Source organism: Scardinius erythrophthalmus (genome assembly GCF_964197995.2).
Source record: "Scardinius erythrophthalmus genome assembly, chromosome: 23".
In the NCBI taxonomy this organism is placed as follows: Eukaryota; Metazoa; Chordata; class Actinopteri; order Cypriniformes; family Leuciscidae; genus Scardinius; species Scardinius erythrophthalmus.
The window spans coordinates 4,384,722-4,410,136 of record NC_138243.1 but is presented as its reverse complement, the minus strand read 5'-3'; the positions used below and the strand labels follow the sequence as shown (position 1 = coordinate 4,410,136).

At 38.7% G+C, this 25,415-nt stretch overlaps 2 protein-coding genes across 3 annotated transcripts; one reads left to right on the top strand and one right to left on the bottom strand.

Annotated features, from left to right (window-relative positions):
• Positions 1-849: 849 nt before the first annotated feature.
• On the top strand, positions 850-10,115 carry LOC308683760 (gamma-secretase subunit Aph-1b). 2 transcript variants are annotated; one of them, XR_014029286.1, is made up of 8 exons: positions 875-1,344; positions 1,636-1,809; positions 2,284-2,357; positions 2,457-2,579; positions 3,924-4,051; positions 5,472-5,595; positions 7,663-8,332; positions 8,627-9,590. XR_014029286.1 is itself a non-coding variant. In XM_081354470.1 (7 exons), the coding sequence occupies exons 1-7, from the start codon at positions 1,232-1,234 to the stop codon at positions 7,692-7,694; spliced, it is 768 nt and encodes a 255-aa protein (XP_081210596.1). In that variant the 5' UTR covers positions 850-1,231; the 3' UTR covers positions 7,695-10,115. The 2 variants fall into 2 exon arrangements, 1 of the variants encoding a protein (XP_081210596.1); XM_081354470.1 differs by having other exon boundaries at positions 850-1,344; positions 7,663-10,115.
• A 1,080-nt stretch (positions 10,116-11,195) lies between these two features.
• ca9 (carbonic anhydrase IX) lies at positions 11,196-25,364 on the bottom strand (the record flags this gene model as incomplete). Its single annotated transcript, XM_081355312.1, has 11 exons — positions 11,196-11,277; positions 11,394-11,487; positions 11,570-11,626; positions 12,588-12,717; positions 12,816-12,973; positions 14,714-14,780; positions 14,901-14,993; positions 16,131-16,273; positions 17,909-18,079; positions 21,644-21,676; positions 25,247-25,364. The coding sequence occupies 11 exons, from the start codon at positions 25,362-25,364 to the stop codon at positions 11,196-11,198; spliced, it is 1,146 nt and encodes a 381-aa protein (XP_081211438.1).
• Between the last annotated feature and the right edge of the window lie 51 nt (positions 25,365-25,415).

Here is a 25,415-nt window from a genome sequence, read left to right as displayed (position 1 = left end):
ACGTCTCCAAAGCCACTTCCCCATTCAAAACACATGAACACACACACAGCAGAGTCTGCGAAGAGTCACGAGAGACGGCGTTAAACTACCTCATGTCTCAAAGCACAAAACATTACAATAATAATGAACATATTACAGTAGTGTGGTTGTTTTGGTTGATCTCGTGACTGACGTCTGTCTAACTCTGCATATGAAACACACACTGATGACGTGTGATGTCTGTCTGCGCGGAGGTGTGGAAATACACACACTGACAGGCAGGACGTCGTATCATTGCATTCGGACCGAATGATTGGACAAACGTGTTATGTTCCTGAGACTTCCACAGAAGATATATGTACATGCTTTAGTATTCAGACCACTTCTATTAGTGATTGCTATCAGGATGTGAAGAGACTTTCAACCAGTATAACAAAAAGTGTTTATAAAACAAATAGCCTACCCTGTCTTTCAGTTTGAAATATGTAATACATGACTTTGATTGCAAAACTATAAAATATTTGTCTTTGAATTATGATAATGAATTTCTGGTTAACAATAGTTAGCCAAATACTTCACTCATAAATGCAGATTCTATAAGAGTCGTCCCGCAAAAACAAATCTTCTTCAAATCTTTAAAACTCATGCGTTAAAAAAGCCCTTAAACAATGTAATTTTTTATAATTACATTGTGTAAAATTGAATGTTTTTCATTTATTTTAATTTTTTAATGTTTCTTAAGGTTTTTGTTGTTTAGCTGCTATTTGGGCTTTATGGAATTGTATTAAGCTTTTGTTTTTTAGCTTTGTTTGGTGTCTTGTATCTTCCTTCAAGCTATAATAAATAAATAAATAAAAAACTAGCCTGTTTACTAGCGATAGCGGCACTCAGCGGCGGGAGCGCGCGGCGCAGGCACGTGAACCCCGGAAGCGCAAGCCAATCGTTTAAACGAAACAAAAGCCCTCGGAAGTGTCGCGTGTGTTTTTTATTCGGGAAAGAGAAACTGAAGATTAAGTTTGAAAATGTTACCAAACAAAGCGCTGACTGAAGAACGATCTAAAACGCGCCTCTATTATCGGGTTTATTAGTTTTGATGTCTTAATGTGTCTGTGTAGGAGAATTCTGTGATCAGTCTGTATTGTAACGATCTCTGATTGATGGAGAATTAAGTAAATCTGTCTCTAGGCATTGTTCGTGTTTGGTGTGTTTGTGTTCGGCTGTTGACGGTGAAGAGGAAGGTGCTCGTCCAAGAATGACTCTGGCGGTGTTTTTTGGCTGTGCTTTCATAGCGTTTGGTCCAGCTTTCGCCCTGTTTGTTTTCACTATCGTCAAAGATCCGCTAAGAATCATCATTCTGATCGCAGGGTGAGTCACGTGATCACACTAAACTCACGTCATCCACAGTCAGATACTTTAATGCAGTTTACACAAGCGTGTTTTAATCATGCATGAATTATTCAGTGACATGGAGAAGACACTCAGTTTCTGGACACATCAGCTTTTGATAAGATATTTGTCATTAAACATTATATAATGCTCAACAAGTCATCAGTTTATGAACATTAATATGTTAAAATAAGTCTGTTTTCCATGAATGAAGATCTGCATGTTTGTGAGGAGGCAGCAGTCATGTGTGTGTGTGTGTGTGTGTTCCAGGGCGTTCTTCTGGCTGCTGTCTCTGCTCCTGTCCTCTCTGGTGTGGTTCATCGCTGTGAAGGCCAGTAACGGGGCGCAGGACCCCACCCTGCACAGGGGACTGCTGATCTTTGGGGTTTTCTTCTCGGTCTTGCTCCAGGAAGTGTTTCGCTTTGCCTATTACAGACTGCTTAGGTAAGACTCATTATGGCGTGCCATAAATGATAAGAAGTCCTCAGTGCCAAACATGACATAGTTTCACGTAGTTTCTCTTAGAACGGCTCAGGTTCCAGAACTGTTTAAGGCTAAAGTTTATAACAGAGATCATCACCACACACTTTCCCACTTGATTAATCACAGTACGTTAAACAACTGGGGAACATTTTATTTTGAGGTGATGTAGTTACACGTTAGTAGTTCTACTGCTGTCAAATCGATTAGTCGTGATTAATCACATCTAACATGAAAGTTTGGGTTTATATAGTATATGTGTGAGTAGTCAACATTTGAAGTGGATCAAAAAAGTTGTCCTGAGATAAGAATGGGTATTGTTCAAAATTCATGTGTAACTTTGATGAAAGGTTTTGATCCTCTTCACATGTTGACTACTGCATATATATTATATTAATATGTATATTATATGTATGTGTGTGTGTATTGTTCCATCAGGAAGGCCAACGAGGGTCTGGCAGCCATTAGTGATGAGGACGGTTTGGACATCTCCGTGCGGCAGATGGCTTACGGTAAACTGTGTTCCTCTTGCTGCTGTGTTTCCTGAGGCCTGTTGAAGAAGGCGCCTGTGGCAGGTTTATGATCAGGTGGTCTGTGTGTTTTGTGGGCAGTGGCTGGACTGGGCTTTGGCATCATGAGTGGCGCGTTCTCCATGATCAACATCCTATCCGACTCTCTGGGTCCCGGGACGGTCGGCATCTTCGGAGACTCACAGTATTACTTCATTACAGCAGGTGAGCTCCTGCAAAGCCTCATGGGCCGTCCAGATAGCCAGAGTAATCAACAGCTTCAACCACGAGGTGTGGTGTTTTTACACTTGACCAATGACACAAGACCAATGTATAAAAGCTGTATATTCCGTAATGATAATCATGCTGGGAGCAAGTGATTGTACACTTGATGTCACAGGGGTCACTCACAGAAAATATCTGAAACCTTTGTTTTGTGATATTTCTAGTCCTCTGTGGAAAAGAATTATTCTGACACCCTTTAAATGGGTTTGAACAAAGTCCGTCTAGAATCATTTTTATCAAAAATGAATCTTAAGCATATAATAAAGGTTTTTAGTTGTTTATCAATCTATTGTAACCTAGATTTGGCCATGAAATATAGAAGCACAGCTTCCTTTAATGTGACAGAGTAAAGGTCATGTTGTCAGGTTAAACAACCATAACAACAGGAAGTCACATCATGGCCATATTCCAGGATGACAATGGCAATATTCATCAGGCTCAGATTGTGAAGGAATGGTTGAGAGGAGCGAGAAGAATCATTTTCACCTCTGAGTCCAGATCTTAAACTCACGGAAAGTCTTTGGGATGTGCTGGAGGACACTTTACAGAGTGCTGGACTCTTGCATCGACAATACCAGATCTGGACAGAACATTGACGCAACTCTTGATGGAAATAACATCACAACATTTATATTTGGCCGTGATGTGTTTCCTACATGGTTGTTTAAGAAATGAAAAGCTACACACTCCATCAGTTAGTGTTAGAAGAACTGATGCCAGACATATAACATGTAGAAACATAATAATCACTGCAATAATGAGCCAATCATAGACTCTAAAGCATTTGCATATTTAAATCCAAACGGCGACTTCTTTTTTTTTTCTTTTTTTGGCAGTGTATATTACATTATCAAAAGTACATCCATATAATTTTTCTTGATTATGTCAGTATTATCATTAAAATGTTGTGTTTATTGACACAAGATTTTAGTGAAGCCATGAAACCAGCTCTGATGTGTTGATGGCTCTCTTCAAACTCACACAAGAGAAAAACCTCAGATTTGAAACCGGTCTAAAATTTGACCATCATGTTGCTTCACCCAAGGTTATTATAATTAACTAAAATGAAAACCGTCAAAAAACATTACTTGAAATGACAAACATTAACTGAAAACACTTATTTTATTTCTGCTAGTTGCCAATGAATGCAGCATTTCTCATTTTCATGTACATTAAGTTGATGTACTAAAATAACTAAACGGAAATAAAAGCGATTTATTATTGTGATCTGGTGTTGTGAAGCCCTGCTTTAAGGCATGTGTGTGTGTGTGTGTGTGTGTGTAGCGCTGATGACCCTGGCGCTGACGCTGCTGCACACGTTTTGGGGTGTTGTGTTCTTCGAGGGCTGTGAGAAGAGCCGCTGGTGGGTCATCGCTGCTGTCGTCGCGCTACACCTGCTCGTCGCTGGCCTGGTGAGCTTCACACACACACACACACACACACACACACACACACACACACACACACACTTTCACTGTCCTGAACATGTGACCCAGTCTCTGATGTGAGGTCAAAGCCTTTCAATGCCAGGCCACAAGTTCCATGATCTTATAGCAACAGTTTTCTATATAATGCAGGTTAATTTATATAAATCCACCTAAAAGTCACATTTATAATGTTACAAAAGCTTTCTATTTCAAATAAATGCTGTTATTTTTTAACTCTCTATTCATCAAAGAAACCTGAAAAATAAAATGTTTCATGGTTTCCACAAAAATATAAATCAGCACAACTGTTTTCAACACTGATAATAATCATAAATGTTTCTTGATCATCAAATCATCATATCAGAGTGATTTCTGAAGGATCATGTGACACTGAAGACTGGAGTAATGATGCTGAAAATTCAGCTTTGATCACAGGAATAAATTACATTTTACTATATATTCACATTGAGAACAGGTATTTTAAATTGTCATAATATTTCACAATTTTTAATGTATTTTTAATCAAATAAATGCAGCCTTGGTGAGCAGAAGAGACTTCGGCTTCATAGCTTGATGTGCGGATTATAAAGCTGAGTAACTGTAGCTTGTGATGCTATAAAGTCACACCAGACATTTGATATGCACACCATGCTAATTCATGATAATGCTCTTGCTCAGATGTCTAATGTTTCTCTGGAGGTTCACCTTACCTGAAACCGTCATGATGTCACAGGAGCGGGGTCATGTGCTCTGCCTTCATACGCACAGCTGGGTGCCGCGCTAAATAAACTTTCCCCAGAAAGTGTAATTGCTCAGATTGTTTTTTTTTATAGCTTGGCAGACTTTGACCCTGTTTATGACCTTATAATAACATGCATCTCAAATTATGAATGTAAAGCCACCTTTATTTATTTAGCGCATTATACAATACAGATTGTTTCAAAGCAGCTTAACTATGATAAACAGGAAAATAATGATCAATGATTCAAGCAGAGTTCAGTTCAGCTGTAAAACAGCTCTAAAAAGACAATAGAGTCATTTTTCAGTTCAGTGTTGATTCAGTTCATTGTAAAGATCATCAATTATGAAATGAGTTGATTTAATCTATAAAGCAGCTCTGGAGAAAACAGTTCAGTTCTCATCCAACAGTCAGATCAATATAATACTGAATATCAGCCAGAGACGACAGTGGCAAGAACCCGAACTCCATCAGTGACAGAAATGTGGGAGGAAAAAACCTTGGGAGAAACCAGGAACAGTTCTCCTCTGGCCAAACTAACCAACATGGTGTGGTTATGATTCAGGCTGTTTCACAAGTCAGGTTATGGATTGAATCATTGAGAATATTTCCTCCAGCTCCTCCTGTCCTGATCAGATTTGTTCTCTGATGTCCTCTCTCTCTCAGTCTCTGTTGAACCCGCTGTATGAAGGCAGTCTTCCTCCGGTGTACGGCATCATGCTCCTGATGGCCGTCTGGGCCTTCTTCTCATCTGGAGGATCCCTACACAACCTCAGCGCACTCTGCACACGTAAGACACGACCTTATACACGCTACATCATGCTCCTTGTGTGCCTTGCTAGATTTGACTGGTTCTTGAGGGTTTATGGTGTCATTCTGAAGTGTGACCTCTATACCAGTGTTCCTCAATTCTGGCTTCGAGGACCTGAGATTAGTTTGAGGAAACTCTGTTTTTTCTGGAACAAGAAGGTGGATTGTTTTTTAGCGGTGTTCATCACAATGATAACTTGCGCTACATGGCTAACCTGCTCCAGGATAACTGGGTTCGAGATAACTGGGTTCACCAACCAGAACTAGACTCAAAGTAACGTATATCTGATGCAGTAAATCCACTCCCCCTGTTTCTCTCGTTCTAAAGTCTTTCACTATAAACTGCTTTAATTTGGAGACAGAATTGCCCATCTTTTGCTGCTAAATATATTTATATTATATGGATTAGAATTTTGGATTTCATATATATTCATATAATTATTATATGAATTGACAATTAAAAGGATAGTTCACCCAAAGTGCATCTATCCATGATAAAAGTGCATCTATTCATGATAAAAGTGCATCTATCCATGATAAAAGTGCATCTGTCCATGATAAAAGTGCATCTGTCCATGATAAAAGTGCATCTATCCATGATAAAAGTGCATCTGTCCATGATAAAAGTGCATCTGTCCATGATAAAAGTGCATCTATCCATGATAAAAGTGCATCTGTCCATGATAAAAGTGCATCTGTCCATCATAAAAGTGCATCTGTCCATCATAAAAGTGCATCTATACATGATAAAAGTGCATCTATCCATCATAAAAGAGCATCTGTCCATGATAAAAGTGCATCTATACATGATAAAAGTGCATCTGTCCATGATAAAAGTGCATCTGTCCATGATAAAAGTGCATCTGTCCATGATAAAAGTGCATCTGTCCATGATAAAAGTGCATCTGTCCATGATAAAAGTGCATCTGTCCATGATAAAAGTGCATCTATCCATGATAAAAGTGCATCTGTCCATGATAAAAGTGCATCTGTCCATGATAAAAGTGCATCTATCCATGATAAAAGTGCATCTGTCCATGATAAAAGTGCATCTGTCCATGATAAAAGTGCATCTATCCATGATAAAAGTGCATCTGTCCATGATAAGTGCATCTGTCCATGATAAAAGTGCATCTATCCATGATAAAAGTGCATCTGTCCATGATAAAAGTGCATCTGTCCATGATAAAAGTGCATCTGTCCATCATAAAAGTGCATCTGTCCATCATAAAAGTGCATCTATACATGATAAAAGTGCATCTATCCATCATAAAAGAGCATCTGTCCATGATAAAAGTGCATCTATACATGATAAAAGTGCATCTATCCATGATAAAAGTGCATCTATCCATCATAAAAGTGCATCTATCCATGATAAAAGTGCATCTATCCATCATAAAAGTGCATCTATCCATGATAAAAGTGCATCTATCCATCATAAAAGTGCATCTATCCATGATAAAAGTGCATCTATCCATGATAAAAGTGCATCTATCCATCATAAAAGTGCATCTATCCATCATAAAAGTGCATCTATACATGATAAAATTCGTGGTTCAGAACTCAAGCTCCTCCCACATTTCTCCTTAAAAATTCTTGTTTTAGACTTGTTCGTGACTGGTGTTTTGCTCTAGCCTCTGCGCTTCCGCGTTCGTCATGCGTCGGGTCAAGTGTTACTCTTTCGCTGTAAATCGATGCGTACGGCCGTCTGCCAGAAGCTAGTTATTTTACTTATTACTAAAGTTATAAATATGAATATTTTTCTTACACAATCGTATCGCATCGCGCTGTATATATATATACCGCTTTTAAAGTGATTAAGCTTGCATGTTTTCTTTTGAGCTTCTTTTCATATTCGTGATTCTGTGGTAGTAGTAACATTTTTATTAATTTAGTTATAAAAAAGTGTGTGTGTGTGTGTGTGTGTGTGTGTGTGTGTGTGTGTGTGTGTGTGTGTGTGTGTGTGTGTGTGTGTGTGTGTGTGTGTGTGTGTGTGTGTGTGTGTGTGTGTGTGTTTGTGTGTTTGTGTGTTTTTGTGTTTGTGCAGGCAGGAAAGCTGAAGGGGAATCTTCACAGTGAGATCAGGACGAGAGAAGGGCTCGACTGAACGGCAGGAGTGTGTGTGAAGAGCACATCAGCGGATCCAGACACACACCAGCATCTCAGACGGGACACGGACTCTCACACAAACACTGTACATAGCTTGATCTCCATGCAAATCAGTCAGACAGATCTTTAATATTATTTTGTTTTAAAAGCAACATTCTCTGGCTGTTCTCTGAGTGTTTGTGCTTTTGAGTTTTCTTAATTGATGTCCTTTACATTTTGAATGAAGCCTTATTGTAGAGCCACTGTTAGGACGAGGACGTGGTGGAAACGGCTCCTCTCTCACTCATGTAATCATCATTATCATCATCATTAGTGGTAGTATTAGTCAAGATCATTTCCATTTATTGGCATTGAATATTTGTACTGTACATTCTGGAACACGTTCTTCGTGTTGTGACAAATGAATGCACAATGAGAACATTTAACTTTTACGCCGTTCTCAATCTGAACAAAGGTCTCGGTGTGTAATTATGCAGTTTTTGGACAGATCGATGACGATCATCAGTTTCGAAAGTCATTCCGGTGGTGTTTAAAGAAACCAAATCCATCAGCACTTCATCTGACAGTCCTGTTCCCCATGTGCTTACTATGTACTTATAGTAATTACAGTAGCACTTTACAATAAGGTTCATTAGTTAATGTATTAACGAACAATGAGCAATACATTTGTTACAGTATTTATTAATCTTTGTTAATGTTAATAAAAATCCAGCTGTTCATTGTTTGTTCATGTGAGTTCACAGTGCGTTAACTAATGTTAACAAATACAACCTTTGATTTTAATAATGTATTAGTAAATGTTGAAACTAATATTAACTAAGATTAATAAAAACAATAATAGAAGTATTGTTCATTCTTAGTTTGTTAACTAAGGTAGTTAACAAATGAACCTTATTATAAAGTGTTACCGTAATTACAATAACTGGGTAATAACGGTACTAACCCTTTACCTAACCTTAACCCATATAGTTACCTTATACCTTCAACACGGACACCTTAACATAGTGTAACCATCATTTATCATCAATGTTGAATTAAAGTCATTTGGATAGCATTTTATTTTACAGTGTCCTTTTTACACACATTGCATGCACTTACTATAGTAATGGCAGTAAATTATGCATAACTACACACAACTAACCCTATAGTAAGTGCATGTTAAGTATTATTACTCAGTACTTACAGTAACAAGGACACGGTAAAATAAAGTGTAACCGCCATGCTCAATAACAGCAGCTAAACCTCATTTTCAATCTATTTCTGACGATTGAATGCAACCTTCACACGGGAAGCAATATCTGGATATTCCCGGTCTTTTCTGTTCATTAACAAGCGCTTCAGAAGTGGACAGTGTTGTCATCAGTGTTCTCTGAAGATCTCACTCATCATCTCAGTGACTTACACACACACACCGCTTGAATCCCTAACCCAACACTAACATCATCCCAGTATTAACTGACACATCAGCTGTTCTCCAGCACACACACAGCGCTCCGTGTGTTTCTCTGATGCTTTAACCACAAACATTCACTGTGCTTCTGTGTGTTCATTACTGCACTCATCCTCTGTGTGTTCATGTATTCTGCACTCATCCTCTGTGTGTGTCCGCAAGCTGTTTCTGCTCTTCGTTCGGCATCCAGTGTTAAGACCCGTGCAGATGGACATCTCTCTTCTGTATATTGAGACTCAATAACTCGGTGCTTTCCTGAACTTCAATTACAAAAGGACTTCTTGTAATTATGTAACATTTTAATGCTGCTTTATAATGTTTCTAAGAATATGATGTGCCAAACAGGGAATCAGATTGCGGTTCATTGATTGATTGATTGATTATAAAAACACAAAAAGATTAAAAAAGGCCCTGTTAATGAGTGCATGGAGTCTCAGTTATTTGGGGGAAGTGAAATATTTGCTCAGGCAGAGATGGTGCATGTTTATGTGAATCGTAGATCTAAACTGAAGGCATAAGGTGATGTTTGGACTCCAGTGTGTCCGGGTAACCTTTACATCCAGGTTCAATTCATTAACATTGGTGAATGCCTCCGGTATCATGAATGTACACGGCACACAATGTTAGTTCATTCCTAAAATGTTAAAAATGTACAGCATTGGCCAAAAAGTCTTAGGAAAAATACCCTTTATTCAAATATGAAAAATGTATGAAAGATTTTAAAAGTCAATAGTTTTATATGTGATAACGCAATGAAACATGACAAATTATTCCAACATAATTTTTGCCAGCAAAAACAAGAGAAACAACTAAATATTGATAACTGATTATGTTGTAGTCAATGTATGTTTTTTTTTTTCCTGTAAGCTTTTTGTTTTTCTATACTTTTTTTGTTTTGTTTTTTTGCATTAAAAAAACTTGTAGTTTGGCTTTTTGACCTTAAGTTTAGTGTTCTTCATATTTAATATATATATATATATATATATATATATATATATATATATATATATATATATATATATATATATATATATATACATATACATATATATATATATATATATATATATATATATATATATATATATATATATATATATATATTCCTCACATAGTAAATGCAAAGCACTGCTGTTTCATGGTAACTATTGCATAACTTAACTTAGTAAAGTGTTACTGAGATTTCCTGCTTTGACACGTTAGGCTCTGAGTCATGTGACCTCTGCCCTTCTGTCAATATATAAATGACCCTGTGACCTCCCCAGTGCTTTAGATTGCATAATTCTTCAGTCTTCAACAGAGGTGTGTTGAAATACACACAAATAACTTTCTATACATTTAACATATATAATGTAACTCGTGGACTTTAAATGAGAAACAGTAAGAGCTCTCAGATTTCAAAGTTTAATCATCTTAAGCAATACTGGTGCTCACAGGAATCGTCACACAGCTTCACGGAAGACTTTGTGGAAATTGTCAGCATATAATGAGTGAATCACAGTTTGTTGTCCTCTAAGAAGGCAGGAGTCACTGTCTGTGAATGTAGGCTGGGAGTTTATCAAACTTAAAATACCACAATACATTTCGTGGGTGGATGAATGAAATATTATTTACTTGATATTAATTACGATCTGATTAATTTCCTAAATTCAAATGATAAAAAAAATTAAATATTAGACACATTTACATTCTTAAAATGAAGGCTCTTTATTGGCATCTGTAGTTCCATAAAGAACCTTTATCATATTTCCTTTCCATTAGTTGGAAAACCCCTCTGAGAAAACCCCTTGTGGAACCATTATTTTAAGAGTGTGTGTTAAAAATATCCTGACACATACAGTGACATAGTACAACATACCAGAACATACAACTATACAACATAATTATAAGATTAATCACAGACAATCGCTTCTACTAATTTGCAAACCATATTTAATTTGGGAAATTCATTCCAAAATCTCACTTCAAGACTCATTCCTCAACAAACAAACAAGACACAAGAGTTTCAGAATAAACGTGGCTCATGTGACAGTGACAGAGGTTTGATCTATGTCTTTGGCGGCTGGTTTATAAATGACATTTTGCTTGGAGTCTTTTTTAAACCTGCAGAGAGACAGAGAGAGAAGCGTGTGAAGTCCAGAAAGCAGAGAGCAGTAAAACTTACAAACAAAAACTCTTAAATGAAGTGGTGATGAATATGAAGATGGGCATGAACATACGTTGAGTACTTTTTCCGCTGTCGATATGTGTACATGGAGAAGACCAGCAGTGTGACGGCGAGGAGAACGCCAAACGTAATGGCCAGAATGTGCCCTGTCAACAAACATCAAATTGTCTCCAGTTGACTTGCAATCAGGTTTGCATTACACAACTACAGTAAATGATAGATTCTTACATTCGGCTCCACTAGTTTTCTCTACATTGTTGTCTTGTGTTTCTTCTTCTCTGGCTTCTGTGGAAAGCAACACTTTATCTACATACACTGATAAATGTGAATTAAGCATCATATGTGTTATTTAACAGCCAAATCCAGCACAATGCATGTTGTCTACACTGACCTCACTAAGTATTTAGACCATTATACTAAACCTACAAGTCTAGTCACGTTTATTTCTAGAACGCTTTACACAACACAGATTGTTTCAAAGCAGCTTCACAGTATAAAACAGGAAAATAAGAGTGTTAATGTTGTAAAATTAATTTAATTTCCGCTGTAAAGCAGCTCTGCAGAAGATAATAGTATCATTATTCGGCTCAATTTAGTTCGATTTGGATTCGTTTTAGTTGTGTTGATGTTACAAAATTAGTGTAATTTTCCAGCTCACTTCAATTCAAAATTTGTTCTCGTCTGATAGTCAGTGTAGTTAAATCAATGGCATTACTGAATATTTTCTTGAAATAATATTAAACCAAGTGGCATTTCGATGTTTGTTGAGTTTAAAAAGATACAACACTATAGAGCCACTTAATATTAGGTGTTTTTAATCACTTGTGTACATAAATCGTACATAAAGTCAAAGCACCTGCATGTAATCTCATGTAATTACACTACTGAATGAACCCTAACCCTAAAGCTACCCTACTCCAACCCCAATAACAGCAAAAACCCAGTCACCAAGAGTTTTGCAGAACAACGTGTATGTACACAATAATTACAACGCATCATATGCTTAATTTGATCATGAAGCTTTTTTCTAACATAAAGATATTCAGCCTTTTTCATAAACAAGACTTCCAATACTTCTAGGGGCCAGTTGCATTAACATAAGTTAAGACTGTGTCTTAAGAACTAGTGACCCACTGGCGATTAACAAGAGCTAATCAGTCTTACTTTTCGAATTTATATTAGACTAATCTACATTTTTAATGTAACACAGGTCCTGATGAAGAGACCTAATGTAGATTGTACGTACTTCCCGGCGTAGTGGATGCCGTGCGGAAAGATGTCAGCACTTTTCTCCCGTGCAGAAGTTGTGACGCTCTGAAATTTTTGGACAGAAGCTTTTTGTGTTCAGTTTTCAACGAGTTCTCCAATGCCGCTAGCTAGCAGAAGAAAGAAGAACGCAGTGATTCGGATGAGTTGCCATATAAATGTCCTGTTTCTGACAAGGTTCAAGATGAGGCCGTGAGAATAGCCTGACCTGTCTTCTTGACACTCGGATGGAGTCATTGAACAGAGTCCAGCTGACCGTCTGAAAGCACGGAGGGGTCGTCAGGGACCCATTGTACCTATAAAACCCTTCCAGGCTGTTTGGCAGAAGATGGCGCACATTAAAACCAGGAATCTCAGTGTTTGACTCTGACAAAAAGACCATTAGATCAGGTTAGACCAAAATGCATTTCCACTTCAGAAACATCAGCCATGCTTTTCTTTGTTCACAGATATTAAGGCATCTTCACACAGACGAGTTAAGGCTGAGTGCCTGCTCAGAATTCAGTGTAAAGACACAATGCCACATAAAAGCCAAACTAAAATTAAAATATAGCTGCAAGCAGCGATGACGGGCAATATGCATTTAAAGTGGGTATATGTAAAAGAACTATGTCAAAATCAACTGAATATGCCATATTTACTGCAGCAGCTGGTGCCACTATGACCATGAACCCCAACAGCCACACAGTATAAAACAGACTGACACACACAAACACACACACACACACACACACACACACACACACACACACACACACAGAGGCAGAATGAGATTAAAGGATCAGTTGGAGTTAAAATCTAAACTGTGACAGAAAGTAGTCTTTGATAATGTCTAAATATATATCCAAATGCAATAGCTAATAAAAGTAATCATGTCTGAAAACTCTGTTCTCAGCAACAAGGCTTTTCTCAACCCTGTTTATAAATAGGCCTTAATAGGTATTACATTTTATCTTATTTATCCAGATAGCACAAAATCTGCATATATATATATATATATATATATATATATATATATATATATATATATATATATATATATATATGCATAATATACACATAAAGCAGTAATTATGTATTGGACATAAAAAATAATAAAATGTGTTTTATTAGTAAAAAATCTTCTAAATAGTAAAAATGTATTATTTAGAAGAAATAAGACTCTTCCAGTTTCGCAATTTTGTCCATAATGTAATCCCTTGCCGTGGCAACACTGTTTAATATATTTAATACCCGTTCACAATTTAGCATCTTCAATATATTGGCATCATATTGAGAAAGATTGGTGTGAATCGTATGAAGCCCTTTGGAGCAGTAGTTAAAAATTAGAGATGATTCCAGAATCCACATTATAAAATGTACAGAATATCTGACTTCCTGTTGGTCAGAGCTAATGACTGTAAATTAGAAAGTTGTCCGGCTTGATGAGAACAATATATATATACCGAGTTTGGTGACTGTAGGTAAAACTAACCTGATACCTGCTCTGAATACAGCTGTAATTTAAAGGTGAACTAAGTAACTTTTTTTACCTTAACTGAACAGCTTCGGAGTCATTGGATTGGTTATATTACTTATTTTGGGTTGAATGGTGGTCGTTTCGCACCCCCCTGGTGCCCGTGAGCGGAAAATCCGCACTTGCAACTTTGAGCCGGCGGGCCGCCGGCCGCCGCGTCAGGAAGTATCGCGTGATATCAGGTCTCGCGATGTAAACAATTGCTTTACGGCCAAAAGAAATCTGCTAAAATGCTGTCATTATTGTGCTCCCTCACGCTGTTCGAACCCGAAGGAAGAAGACGATTTAAAGAATGTCCCATCTGCTTTGATGTCGTTGATCTACTAGCCTCTGGTGTCTGAGAATCACCAAAGAGTTTTTACAACAGTGTTGTCAAATATCTATTCCGAAGCTGTGGGGGGAGCTCTAGAGAGAAACCTGCGAGCAAAAAGCGAGAATACAGCGAAGAAATCCCGAAGCTACTGAGTGCTGCTTTAAGTGTGATTTGTGCCACTTCTGAGCAGCATTAAACAGTCCCCCTAAATGCCACTTCAGAAGCATTTCTGTGCCACCCTTTCAGTATAAATGTGGCATTAGTTCCAGTTTCTTACCCTCTATGCTGATGTCTGTTAAAGCAGACAGGATCTTTTCATAGTTGTCATTTTCATGCAGGCCAATCTGTCGAGGAAAAAGTCAAAAGAAAATATTAACAAACGCATTGCAAAGACGTTATTGGTATTAATCAAACAACATTCTGCTGCTTAGAAAAGCCAGAAATGTTTTAGTCAAAAGACTTACACCTATGAATCCTCCCAACACTGCCAACCCATCAGCTTTACTGGCAGCCTCAGTCAGATTTGCATATTTGGAGTTATAATGAACCACATGGATCTGGGGAAATGGGGAAATTGTCGTAACGTAGTATTATGCAATATGTTACACATTATTTGCAATGTTTGTAATCACTCATGATTAGGAAAGAAAGAATCCGCAGACTTTTTCTGTGTTGATTTTTAGGGAGAAGTTGAGTTAATGATGGAATAATTTGTAAAAGAAAGCTGAGATATTGGGGAGACTAGGGATGTGGAAACTCTTTTAGAATTAACATCTGTAAGTCAGTGTTTTGTGTTTTTACACCTTTAAATTATCTCCAAATGTCAAACTCCAAGCAAAAGAATGCGTTTGCTAGATGTGTGAACTGTAATGCATCAACTTCTTTTCCTAACTTTTAATTCAAAAATGAAATGTAAAACATTTTATTCTAAAACAGCAAACAAGTTGTAAAAAATGTTGAACAAATACATAAAACACATTATATTAATCCCATTTGCATGTTTTTGTATGATCTACATATACAGCCCATTAACGGTTATGTATAGGGCTGGAGCTTCATGCTTACATTTATGAAGAAAAAAACAAATCTTCATACGGATCACATCATATGAATTCACATGATATCGTCACCTCGTTCAAATGGTTTCTCATGAGATCAGTTTGGGAATCCATACGGAAAACAATTAATGCCATGATATTTGCTCTTATTGCCTGTTGCTTTACATTAGACACTTTAACACATTAATATTCACACCTTAAAATTGCTGGGTTGCCTTTTCTGTTAAACGTAGGCCTACTATCCGCTGTTCACACAAACAGCAGCTTTCTGTCGTTTTAGTGAAAGCGTTCACACAGCAGCACAAACTTCTTCACATGCCCAGACGAGCAAAACACTTCAGTTTCACCACCTGTTGGAGTCACAGGCATTGCTGTGAACAGAAATAGTGTATGTCGTATATCCATATGGGAACTTTATGATTGGCCTAAAGCAGTCCTGACTTCATAAGTACTCCAACTGGTAAGCTTTGTTCTCACAGAGAGAGCATCCCTTCTCATCGCTGAAAAAGCCAGAAGTGATTTCTCAACATGATTTCTAAACGATAAAAGGTCGTTGTAGTTTTCCAGAAAAGGCTGCGTGTGTGAAAGCGGCTATAGTTTTACAGAGACCATTAGACGGCCTCCATCTCTGCTCACCTCAGCAGGGAAATGTACGTTATCTACGGTGTGCTCTGAACCCGGGACCTCTGTGGTTCCCCAGTGGAAGTGAAGCTGGGCTGCGACGTACACCTGATCAAATCCGCTCATGATGCGCATGCTGCTCGGCAGACTCAGCTTTACTGGCAGAGGGACAGAACAACACGCATTTCACATTCAGACAGTCAACATATGCCACCGAAATGGTGGACTTTTCACACCAAAAGCAATACAAAGAAGTGAAACAATTCAGAAGAATAGTCTGGTTTCAACCGAGGGCAAAAGTGTCACACTTTATATGAAGTCTTTTTTCAAAAAAAAAATCTTTTTTTTGTTTTTAACAATTGCATTGACTTCATTTTAAACAAGTTTTGGTGAAGCAAAAATACACAAAGTAACTTGCAATATCGTGTTTAAAATTTAGGTTACTTAAAGGTAGGGTAGGTAGGATTTTTGTAAAAAACTTTTTTTCAAATTTGTTTAAACTGTCTTTATATACCAAGTGCTCTGAAAAAGAGAGTATAAAAATCGGGACGAAACACTTGATTGGTTTGGGCGACTGTCACTCTCGCAACCATGGCTACCACCCCTGTTGCTAGATCTGCCCATATGCGCGCGCACCCGTTTGATTTGAGGAGTGCAAGAGAGGCACGGAACCTACGAAGAGTAAAATTATGGCAAAGAAAGAGCATTCAAAATTCAAAGCACCTGCATATGCAGTCAGCGAAGGCAAACAAGGCAAAAACTACTTCCTCGGACCCTGGTTGGCCGCACTCTTGAACGACCTCCTCTGCTTCGCCCTCGACCCCGGACCTGTCCTCGAACCGACGAAGCGGTACTTGTCACCGGAGTGTAACGTTAGTCCTCATCAGAGTCAACAATGTTTTCATCATGGAAACTCTTACATGCAAAACACTGTATATGTTATGAATCTTACACGAAATTCACCTTCATCACAGTGTAGCTGACATGGAAAAACGTGTATCAATGCAACCTGTTAGCTTTGCCTTATAAATATAGCTCGTTACCGAATCAAACAAAGTATATTTTAAACTTTACCAGTATCGATATGCTAGCTTGATAGTGAGTACTAAAAGCCATCTTATTTGTTTATATTCATAGTGATAAAGTTACTTATTTTATTACATGTGATTCTGACATGATGTCGCTGCCTGCCTGCCTGCACTGCGCTCCTTCCTCTCCGCTCGTCTCAGGTAAATAAATGCGTCTTCCAGCTGAGCCTGAGCGTTTGGCGTCGCACGTCCATGTGTTTTGGGGGCGTGGCTTTGGAAGGAGCTCAGAAGGGAGGGGTGGAGTGAATGGAAATAATGAGCTGTGTTTACAACAGTCGTGAGAGGTCTACAGACACTCGATTTTTATACTCTATTTTTCAGAGTACTTACATTTTAATTATGTATTGGTATATAAAGACAGTTTAAACAAAATTGGAATGTTTTTTTGTAGAAAAATCCTACCTACCCTGCCTTTAATATAAAATTATTGTTTGTTGAGCAGAAACATACTTATAACACACTGTTTCATTATCTTAATGTTTGTTCCACAGGAGATATTAAAGAAAAAATTAAACCTGTGCCAACTAACAATGGCCTTACGATCGGCAAAACTGGAATTGTGCTCATTTTTATTTCATTGATATATTGACAGCTGAACTAAAACGTCCCTGTTTTTAATTCCAGAGACGTTTTGTTCTGGTGTGAATATGTGACATTTGTCCGTGCTGAAACTCTTGCGTTTGGAGTGACGGGGCCTTGACTTACATGTGTGTCCATTGTTGATGAGTGTGAGAGCGGGGGAGCCGGTGAGATCGTAACCCTCCAGTGTAATGGCAGGGAGTCTGGGGTCGTAGAGAACCTTACGAGTGTCTATGTTGACTGGAGACTGAGACTTTCCATTGCAGTGCTCAAACGCAGATGGCCAACTGTCCTGATCTGAGGCGATGAAAATCATTAATAACAGCCTGAACAATATCACTTCATTTCAAAGTTCAGAGCCTAATGACAGCAGTATTCTTCAAATGTATTGGACTAAATACAAAAAAGCACTATAGATAAAGCTTCTTCAGGACACAGTTGAATTTCTTTGCAAAGACGAGCATTTATGGTTAAAAAGTATATAAATGTTTTTTTTAGAAAATGTCCGCTGGTTTGTCTATATGAGACTCTTATTCCTTGGCTGGATCGTGTCGAGACTTTGAAGCTGCACTGAAACTCACATTTCAACCTTCAACCCTTGGACCCCATTGAAGTCACTATATGGAGAAACATCCTGGAATGTTTTCCTCAAAAACCTTCATTTCTTTTCCACTGAAGAAAGAAAGACATGAACATCTCGGATGGCGTGGGGGAGAGTAAATCATCAGGAAATTTTAATTCTGAAGTAAACTAATCCTTTAAGGTTCTCATTCATGTGGTTCATTATGATATAGGGATTGTCAAAGTTTTTTTTTTTTTTTTTTCCGTCACCTTACTGAATTTTTCGTCAACGATACCAGGGACACCGAAGCACCGGGGAACATGAAATTTGGTGGGCATGTAGCCCCACTAGACTTCTAAGGAAAAATTTCGTTTGGTCCCCGGGGGCCACTCCCCCCCAAACCCCAAAAAATGCAGTTTTTCCTAAATAACTACCTGAACCGTGGCACCGAGGATGAAGAAATTTTTATGGTATGTTGGTCTACTAGACTTTTACGGAAAAATTTCATTTGGTCCCCGGGGGCCACTTCCCCCCCCGCGCTGGGGCCCCTGTAAATTTTTCGTCAACGATACCAGGGACACCGAAGCACCGGGGAACATGAAATTTGGTGGGCATGTAGCCCCACTAGACTTCTAAGGAAAAATTTCGTTTGGTCCCCGGGGGCCACTCCCCCCCCGCGCTGGGCCCCCCCAAACCCCAAAAAATGCAGTTTTTCCTAAATAACTACCTGAACCGTGGCACCGAGGATGAAGAAATTTTTATGGTATGTTGGTCTACTAGACTTTTACGGAAAAATTTCATTTGGTCCCCGGGGGCCACTTCCCCCCCCGCGCTGGGGCCCCTGTAAATTTTTCGTCAACGATACCAGGGACACCGAAGCACCTGGGAACATGAAATTTGGTGGGCATGTAGCCCCACTAGACTTCTAAGGAAAAATTTCGTTTGGTCCCCGGGGGCCACTCCCCCCCCGCGCTGGGCCCCCCCAAACCCAAAAAATGCAGTTTTTCCTAAATAACTACCTGAACCGTGGCACCGAGGATGAAGAAATTTTTATGGTATGTTGGTCTACTAGACTTTTACAGAAAAATTTCGTTTGGTCCCCGGGGGCCACTTCCCCCCCCGCGCTGGGGCCCCCGTAAATTTTTCGTCAACGATACCAGGGACACCGAAGCACCGGGGAACATGAAATTTGGTGGGCATTTAGCCCCACTAGACTTCTAAGGAAAAATTTCGTTTGGTCCCCGGGGGCCACTCCCCCCCCGGGCTGGGCCCCCCAAACCCAGAAAAATGCAGTTTTTCCTAAATAACTACCTGAACCGTGGCACCGAGGATGAAGAAATTTTTATGGTATGTTGGTCTACTAGACTTTTAGGGAAAAATTTCGTTTGGTCCCCGGGGGCCACTTCCCCCCCCCCCGCGCTGGGGCCCCCGTAAATTTTTTGTCAACGATACCAGGGACACTGAAGCACCGGGGAACATGAAATTTGGTGGGCATGTAGCCCCACTAGACTTCTAAGGAAAAATTTCGTTTGGTCCCCGGGGGCCACTCCCCCCCCGCGCTGGGCCCCCCCAAACCCAAAAAAATGCAGTTTTTCCTAAATAACTACCTGAACCGTGGCACCGAGGATGAAGAAATTTTTATGGTATGTTGGTCTACTAGACTTTTACGGAAAAATTTCGTTTGGTCCCCGGGGGCCACTTCCCCCCCTGAGCTGGGGCCCCCGTAAATTTTTCGTCAACGATACCAGGGACACCGAAGCACCGGGGAACATGAAATTTGGTGGGCATGTAGCCCCACTAGACTTCTACGGAAAAATTTCGTTTGGTCCCCGGGGGCCACTCCCCCCCCGCGCTGGGCCCCCCCAAACCCAAAAAAATGCAGTTTTTCCTAAATAACTACCTGAACCGTGGCAACGAGGATGAAGAAATTTTTATGGTATGTTGCTTAAGGGCCCACATCAACCTAGCCCATAATCACTCATTTGTGATTTGCGCCCCTCCCATAAAAAATGAAAATGCAATATTATTCTGCTTTAATCGCCCCTATCTTCAGTGGAGATGTTCAGAACTGCACCATATTTCATGTGTATGATTAACTTGACATCCTCTGGGGGTATCCTCTGCTAAGTTTTGTAGAATTTCATCCATGGGGGGGTATAAAATAAATTCATTTATGTGCACATTTAGTGACTGTACACTCATCGGCCTGTAGATGGTGCTGTTGAGCGAAGGGTTGCTGGTTTAGGATGATACTGTCACACACACACATGCAGGAATACAAAGAAACGCAAGCATGCACACACACTGACATCCACACGCACAGACACACACCCATACACACACATACAAATCCACATGCACAGACACACACACACAAACACACACGTGCACACATGTACGCACACATACATACACGCACAGACACACACACACACACACACACACACACAGACACACACATACACAAACACACACACACATACACACACACACACACACACACACACACACACACACACACACACACACACACACACACACACACAGACAGACATGCACATACTATTACTTTTTTTAGGTATATACATAAACACGCAATACAGCCAAATTACTCCACGTCATTTATTTTTGTGGAAAGCCAGTGCAGGCCTGAGCGGCGGTCATATTTTGTACCGCAATGCGGTACATCTAGTTTAGTATAAAACACTGACTATGGGATATTGCTCTTTGGTTTGCTTTATGAGCGATACAGGAGGGTGACAGGGCCATGAAGAGCTCTATAATAAACAAGCACATTTCATTCCCAAGTGAATAAAGTGGCAGAATGCTACCAGACTAAATCCTGCTATGTTCAACAAATAGGTCTACAAACATTAAACCAACTGAACAACTGATAAATAACTGAAAGTGCAAGCATGAATAAAAGCAGCAAACAATAAAGTATTGGCATAATATATTGCTAAGAACTTGAGTAGCTACTGCAAGCTTAGCCTGAACACCTTGCTTACCTTGATTCCATGTTGACCTGATTTGACTAATACATTTTTCATTTGTTATGAAATTTATTTGTACGAAAAATCTAGTCTTTTATACAATGAAATAGGTGCTAAAAAATCTAAACCAAATAATATAAATTACGATTCCATGACTCATTAAAGTACTGTAACTAGTAAGACTGTCTGCTAGTAAGTTTGAAATTCAGTTAATTATGGCAAAACCATAAGGAAAACTCATGAAAGCTATTTAAAGGAAAAGGAAAGGAAACAAAGTTATTGTGGGCAGTAATAGTATATATTTACCATGGTAACCCCACTTGTTCTGATGAGAAGAACCTGTGAAGAATGGAAAGAGATCATATCAGGAAAGAAAGACTTGACTGGAAAAATGTGTGTGTGTGTGTGTGTGTGTGTGTGTGTGTGTGTGTGTGTGTGTGTGTGTGTGTGTGTGTGTGTGTGTGTGTAATCATTTTTGTCTTATTTGCTGGTATAGCTAGTCATTTTTGCACACATTTTTCATCACTGGAAATAAGTCATAGTAGCACTACTAGCACTATCAAGTAAAAATAATAACCAACAACACTAGAGCGGAGTGTAGGTGAAAAACACATGCGTAAATTCATTCATTAAATTTTAAATACTAAATATTAAATATGCTTCTTGTAGACTCTTTAAACAGAGCCAAACAGAGCATGTGTATATCAAATATGTGAAACTTATAGTCTATACATGCTAAATTTTAACTTCCTTGATCAGGGTTGCAGAATTATAATGCTTTTAATTAATAGTGTTGACTGTATAGTAGGATTCATTTTAATTAGCTGTCATCAAAATATCCATTAATATGTTTAACCCTGTAAAGCCTGACATATAAAAAAAGTCAGACAAATCAAAGTTTTTGAAATTGACCTTTTTAATGAATCTTTGGACTAAATATTTTATAAAAACCTCTTTTAAAAATTGCATATGTGTTTTTTGTTGAAACTCATATTTTATACATCAGACTTTTATGATATAGTGAGAATATGGAGCTCATAATAAAAAAAATAACTTTCAGAGGAAAACTATGCAGATAAAAATATGCAGTTTGCTGTAGATGCTGATATTTACATGACCAAAGACATGAGGACATTCTGATGCTAGTAATGTACATCAATAATATCTTTATAACAGTACAGCAGATACTTAATGCATATAAATATCAGTCATCAGACTCGTCACTCTATATCTGCCAATAATATGTCTTAGTAAGATGATATTTCAATGCTTAGTTTAATAATCAAAGCTCTGTAGTTTTAAAACATATAATGCAATGCAATACAGCGATGATTGAGAGATGAACAAATAAACCTTCCTCAAAAGCCTGATGATCATATTTGTTGCTCATGATTTTTCTATAAAATGGTTCCTGGATAATCAAGCAAACCTGAGTTGCTTCAGTCCAGTAAGTGTTCATCTTGAAATACAATCAAAATTATTTTAATAACCGTTAATAAGGCTCTTTCCTAATAACTCTGGTCACTGCAAATACATGAAGAAGACTCAGAAGAACTAGCTTTGCTGCTTTTACCCCTGATGACTTACTATGAGAAACAGCAATAATATCAGCTATTACTGTAATATTCTAATGCACTTCTAGAAATTAGTAGTCCTTGGACAATTATAGCAATAATAGCAATCCAGGCCTGTGAGAACAGGTTTGGTCATTCTGAGCAGGACTGAGAAAGACAGTATCTTTTCCTTATTCACACACATCAGCGCACTCACACAAACCCTCCTTCATTCGGCGCAGTCAATGTGAGCATTATGTGCTGCAGGACAGACGCCTGACGCTAAGATGACCGCCGAACCTGATATGCATTAAACAAATTCAACGCTCAGGCCACGGCAAGAAAAGGATTCGAGAATCAGATGCTCATTCTGCAAACACACAGATGTGGAAACACTCATGGCCAGTGTGTGAGTCAGTGTGAAAGATTGCTCATCAGCTCATCATAGAGTTTAAGTCATAATGATGACTTTATGTGAAGTGTGTTTTGTGGTCATTTTTGTGGTCAGAACTAGATCAAACTCCTGTGAGCTTTACGTAAAGGCAAATCCGTGGCTATGTGTGCATTAAATGCCCAACACTGAGACAAACCACCCGACGTGATGCTGATATCCAGAACAACATCACTCTCGCATCGCATTCAATATCTTAACTGCCCATGTTTGCCATTTAGTGATTCATTTTGAAACTGGCAAATTAAAGTCACCATGAAATCAAAATTGACAAATCATATAAATGATTTATCAGTGCACATAATTATTGATTTAAATTCATGTTCCTGGTAATCTCGAATCAGAATAACTTCCTCTCTTCTCTTCTCTGATGACGAGGGCGGAGCAACAACCTGTCACTCACATGAGATCCACCAATAGCAAACCACAACCATCCAATCATCCAATCAATTCCCCACAGACAAATTCAAGCCCCGCCCACATCTGATCTTGTTCCAGAAGCGTTTCACTCGGATATATACGGCACAATAGAGGAGAAAAGACTATTGCAGCTTCCATTTAATGCTGACTTTTAGTAGATTTGATGCAATTCAGGCACAAACTTTATTTCTATGGAGCTTTATAAGTTTCAGCAGTGCTTTCACAACTGTAGCACAGGAAATCTGAGTTTGTCATTTAGATTCTTAATTATTCATGTGGCATCTTCATTTGTTTGTTTTTCCCCATTTCTATGTACAGCAGTTTCTGTATTCCCGACTCCCTCCTGGACCACTGACGCAGATTTAATACGGTGGAGATTTCATTCATGTGACCAGACATTCTTTCTCACTCACATACGCACACTTGCCCTGACAGGGATTATCCAGCAGGTAGACACTTTTGAACCGGATCAAACTCAAAAATATCCCACTTATTTTGGATTGTTCTAGTCTGTCAGGTTTGTGTCAGAATGTCTGTATGGGAAGCGATGAGTTGGAGACGCTGGTACTCTCAGAGCGGCACGTAGACCAAACGCTCTCCAACCACAAGAAACCACAAACCATCCAGGAATATGTGATGAATGTCTCACACACTGGCACTCACTAAACTCATAGCAAGAAAGGTTAGCTTTAAGAGTTTCATGCAGGATTTATGTCTTTCTGTCTTCATTCATTACTGCTAACTGCATCTTTGATTTTATGGAGGAATTTAAATATTTGCAGTGTTCTGACTTACTGTATCAATGTGATCATGGAAGAAGGACTTTCCTGTTTGCTGAATTATCACTTTTCATTTTTCCATTCACTCATTATCAATGACATCTTGCTTCATGAGCTATTTCACAATAAGCTAACAATAATCAAACATTAACTGGCAACAAGCCATAGTAAATACACACCCTTCCCTTGATAATCGGCAGGTTAACAAAGCAATAAATATCTCCAGGTACAATTTACATCAAATCTGCTAAAGATAATATTGGTTATGTGTTCATGCTGGTGTTGAGGTGATAATTACTCATGAAGGTGAAATTTTATATCATATCCCAGAATGCACCTGTTGTGTTAAAATCAAAGAGATGGATGATCATACACATGGATGAAAGCCAGTAACCACCCAAAGTCAACAGTCATGATGAAGTCAGCAGGAGAAAACATTCATTATCTCACTTCCATAATTTGCGGTTTTTGCTAATTTAGCATGAATAGTTTTTCTCAGTAATAATTGCTACTTCTGTGGCTTCGTATGCATCATTTTTCTGCAATCAACTTGACTATGACTATTTGACTACACTTTAAACTAATTAAATATTAAAAGGTCAAGCTTTTTTGATTGACATTGTTTTAGCTCTTCTAGAGTTTTTATTTACTTCACTGACTTTTCAATAAAGACCGCAGAACTTTGCTAAAAAGTAGATATACTCACCTTTACTGTGTTCCCCATCATCCCTCTCGCTGCTCCCGTCTTCCTCAGAGGAGGATGAAGATGCAGTGACGGGCGCCTGAAGATGAAGATGAAGGATGAGGAGCATAAGCAGCAGCATGTTAACCTCACAGGTCCAGTCTCACTCACACACAGAACCGGTCTCAGCCTG

Bases quoted from the DNA above. Each gene is read 5' to 3' on its own strand.
- LOC308683760 (XM_081354470.1), top strand. From the start codon at position 1,232: ATGACTCTGGCGGTGTTTTTTGGCTGTGCTTTCATAGCGTTTGGTCCA. The intron at 1,810-2,283 runs GTAAGACTCATT...TTGTTCCATCAG, and splicing joins GCCTATTACAGACTGCTTAG to GAAGGCCAACGAGGGTCTGG. The intron at 2,358-2,456 runs GTAAACTGTGTT...TTTTGTGGGCAG, and splicing joins CGTGCGGCAGATGGCTTACG to TGGCTGGACTGGGCTTTGGC.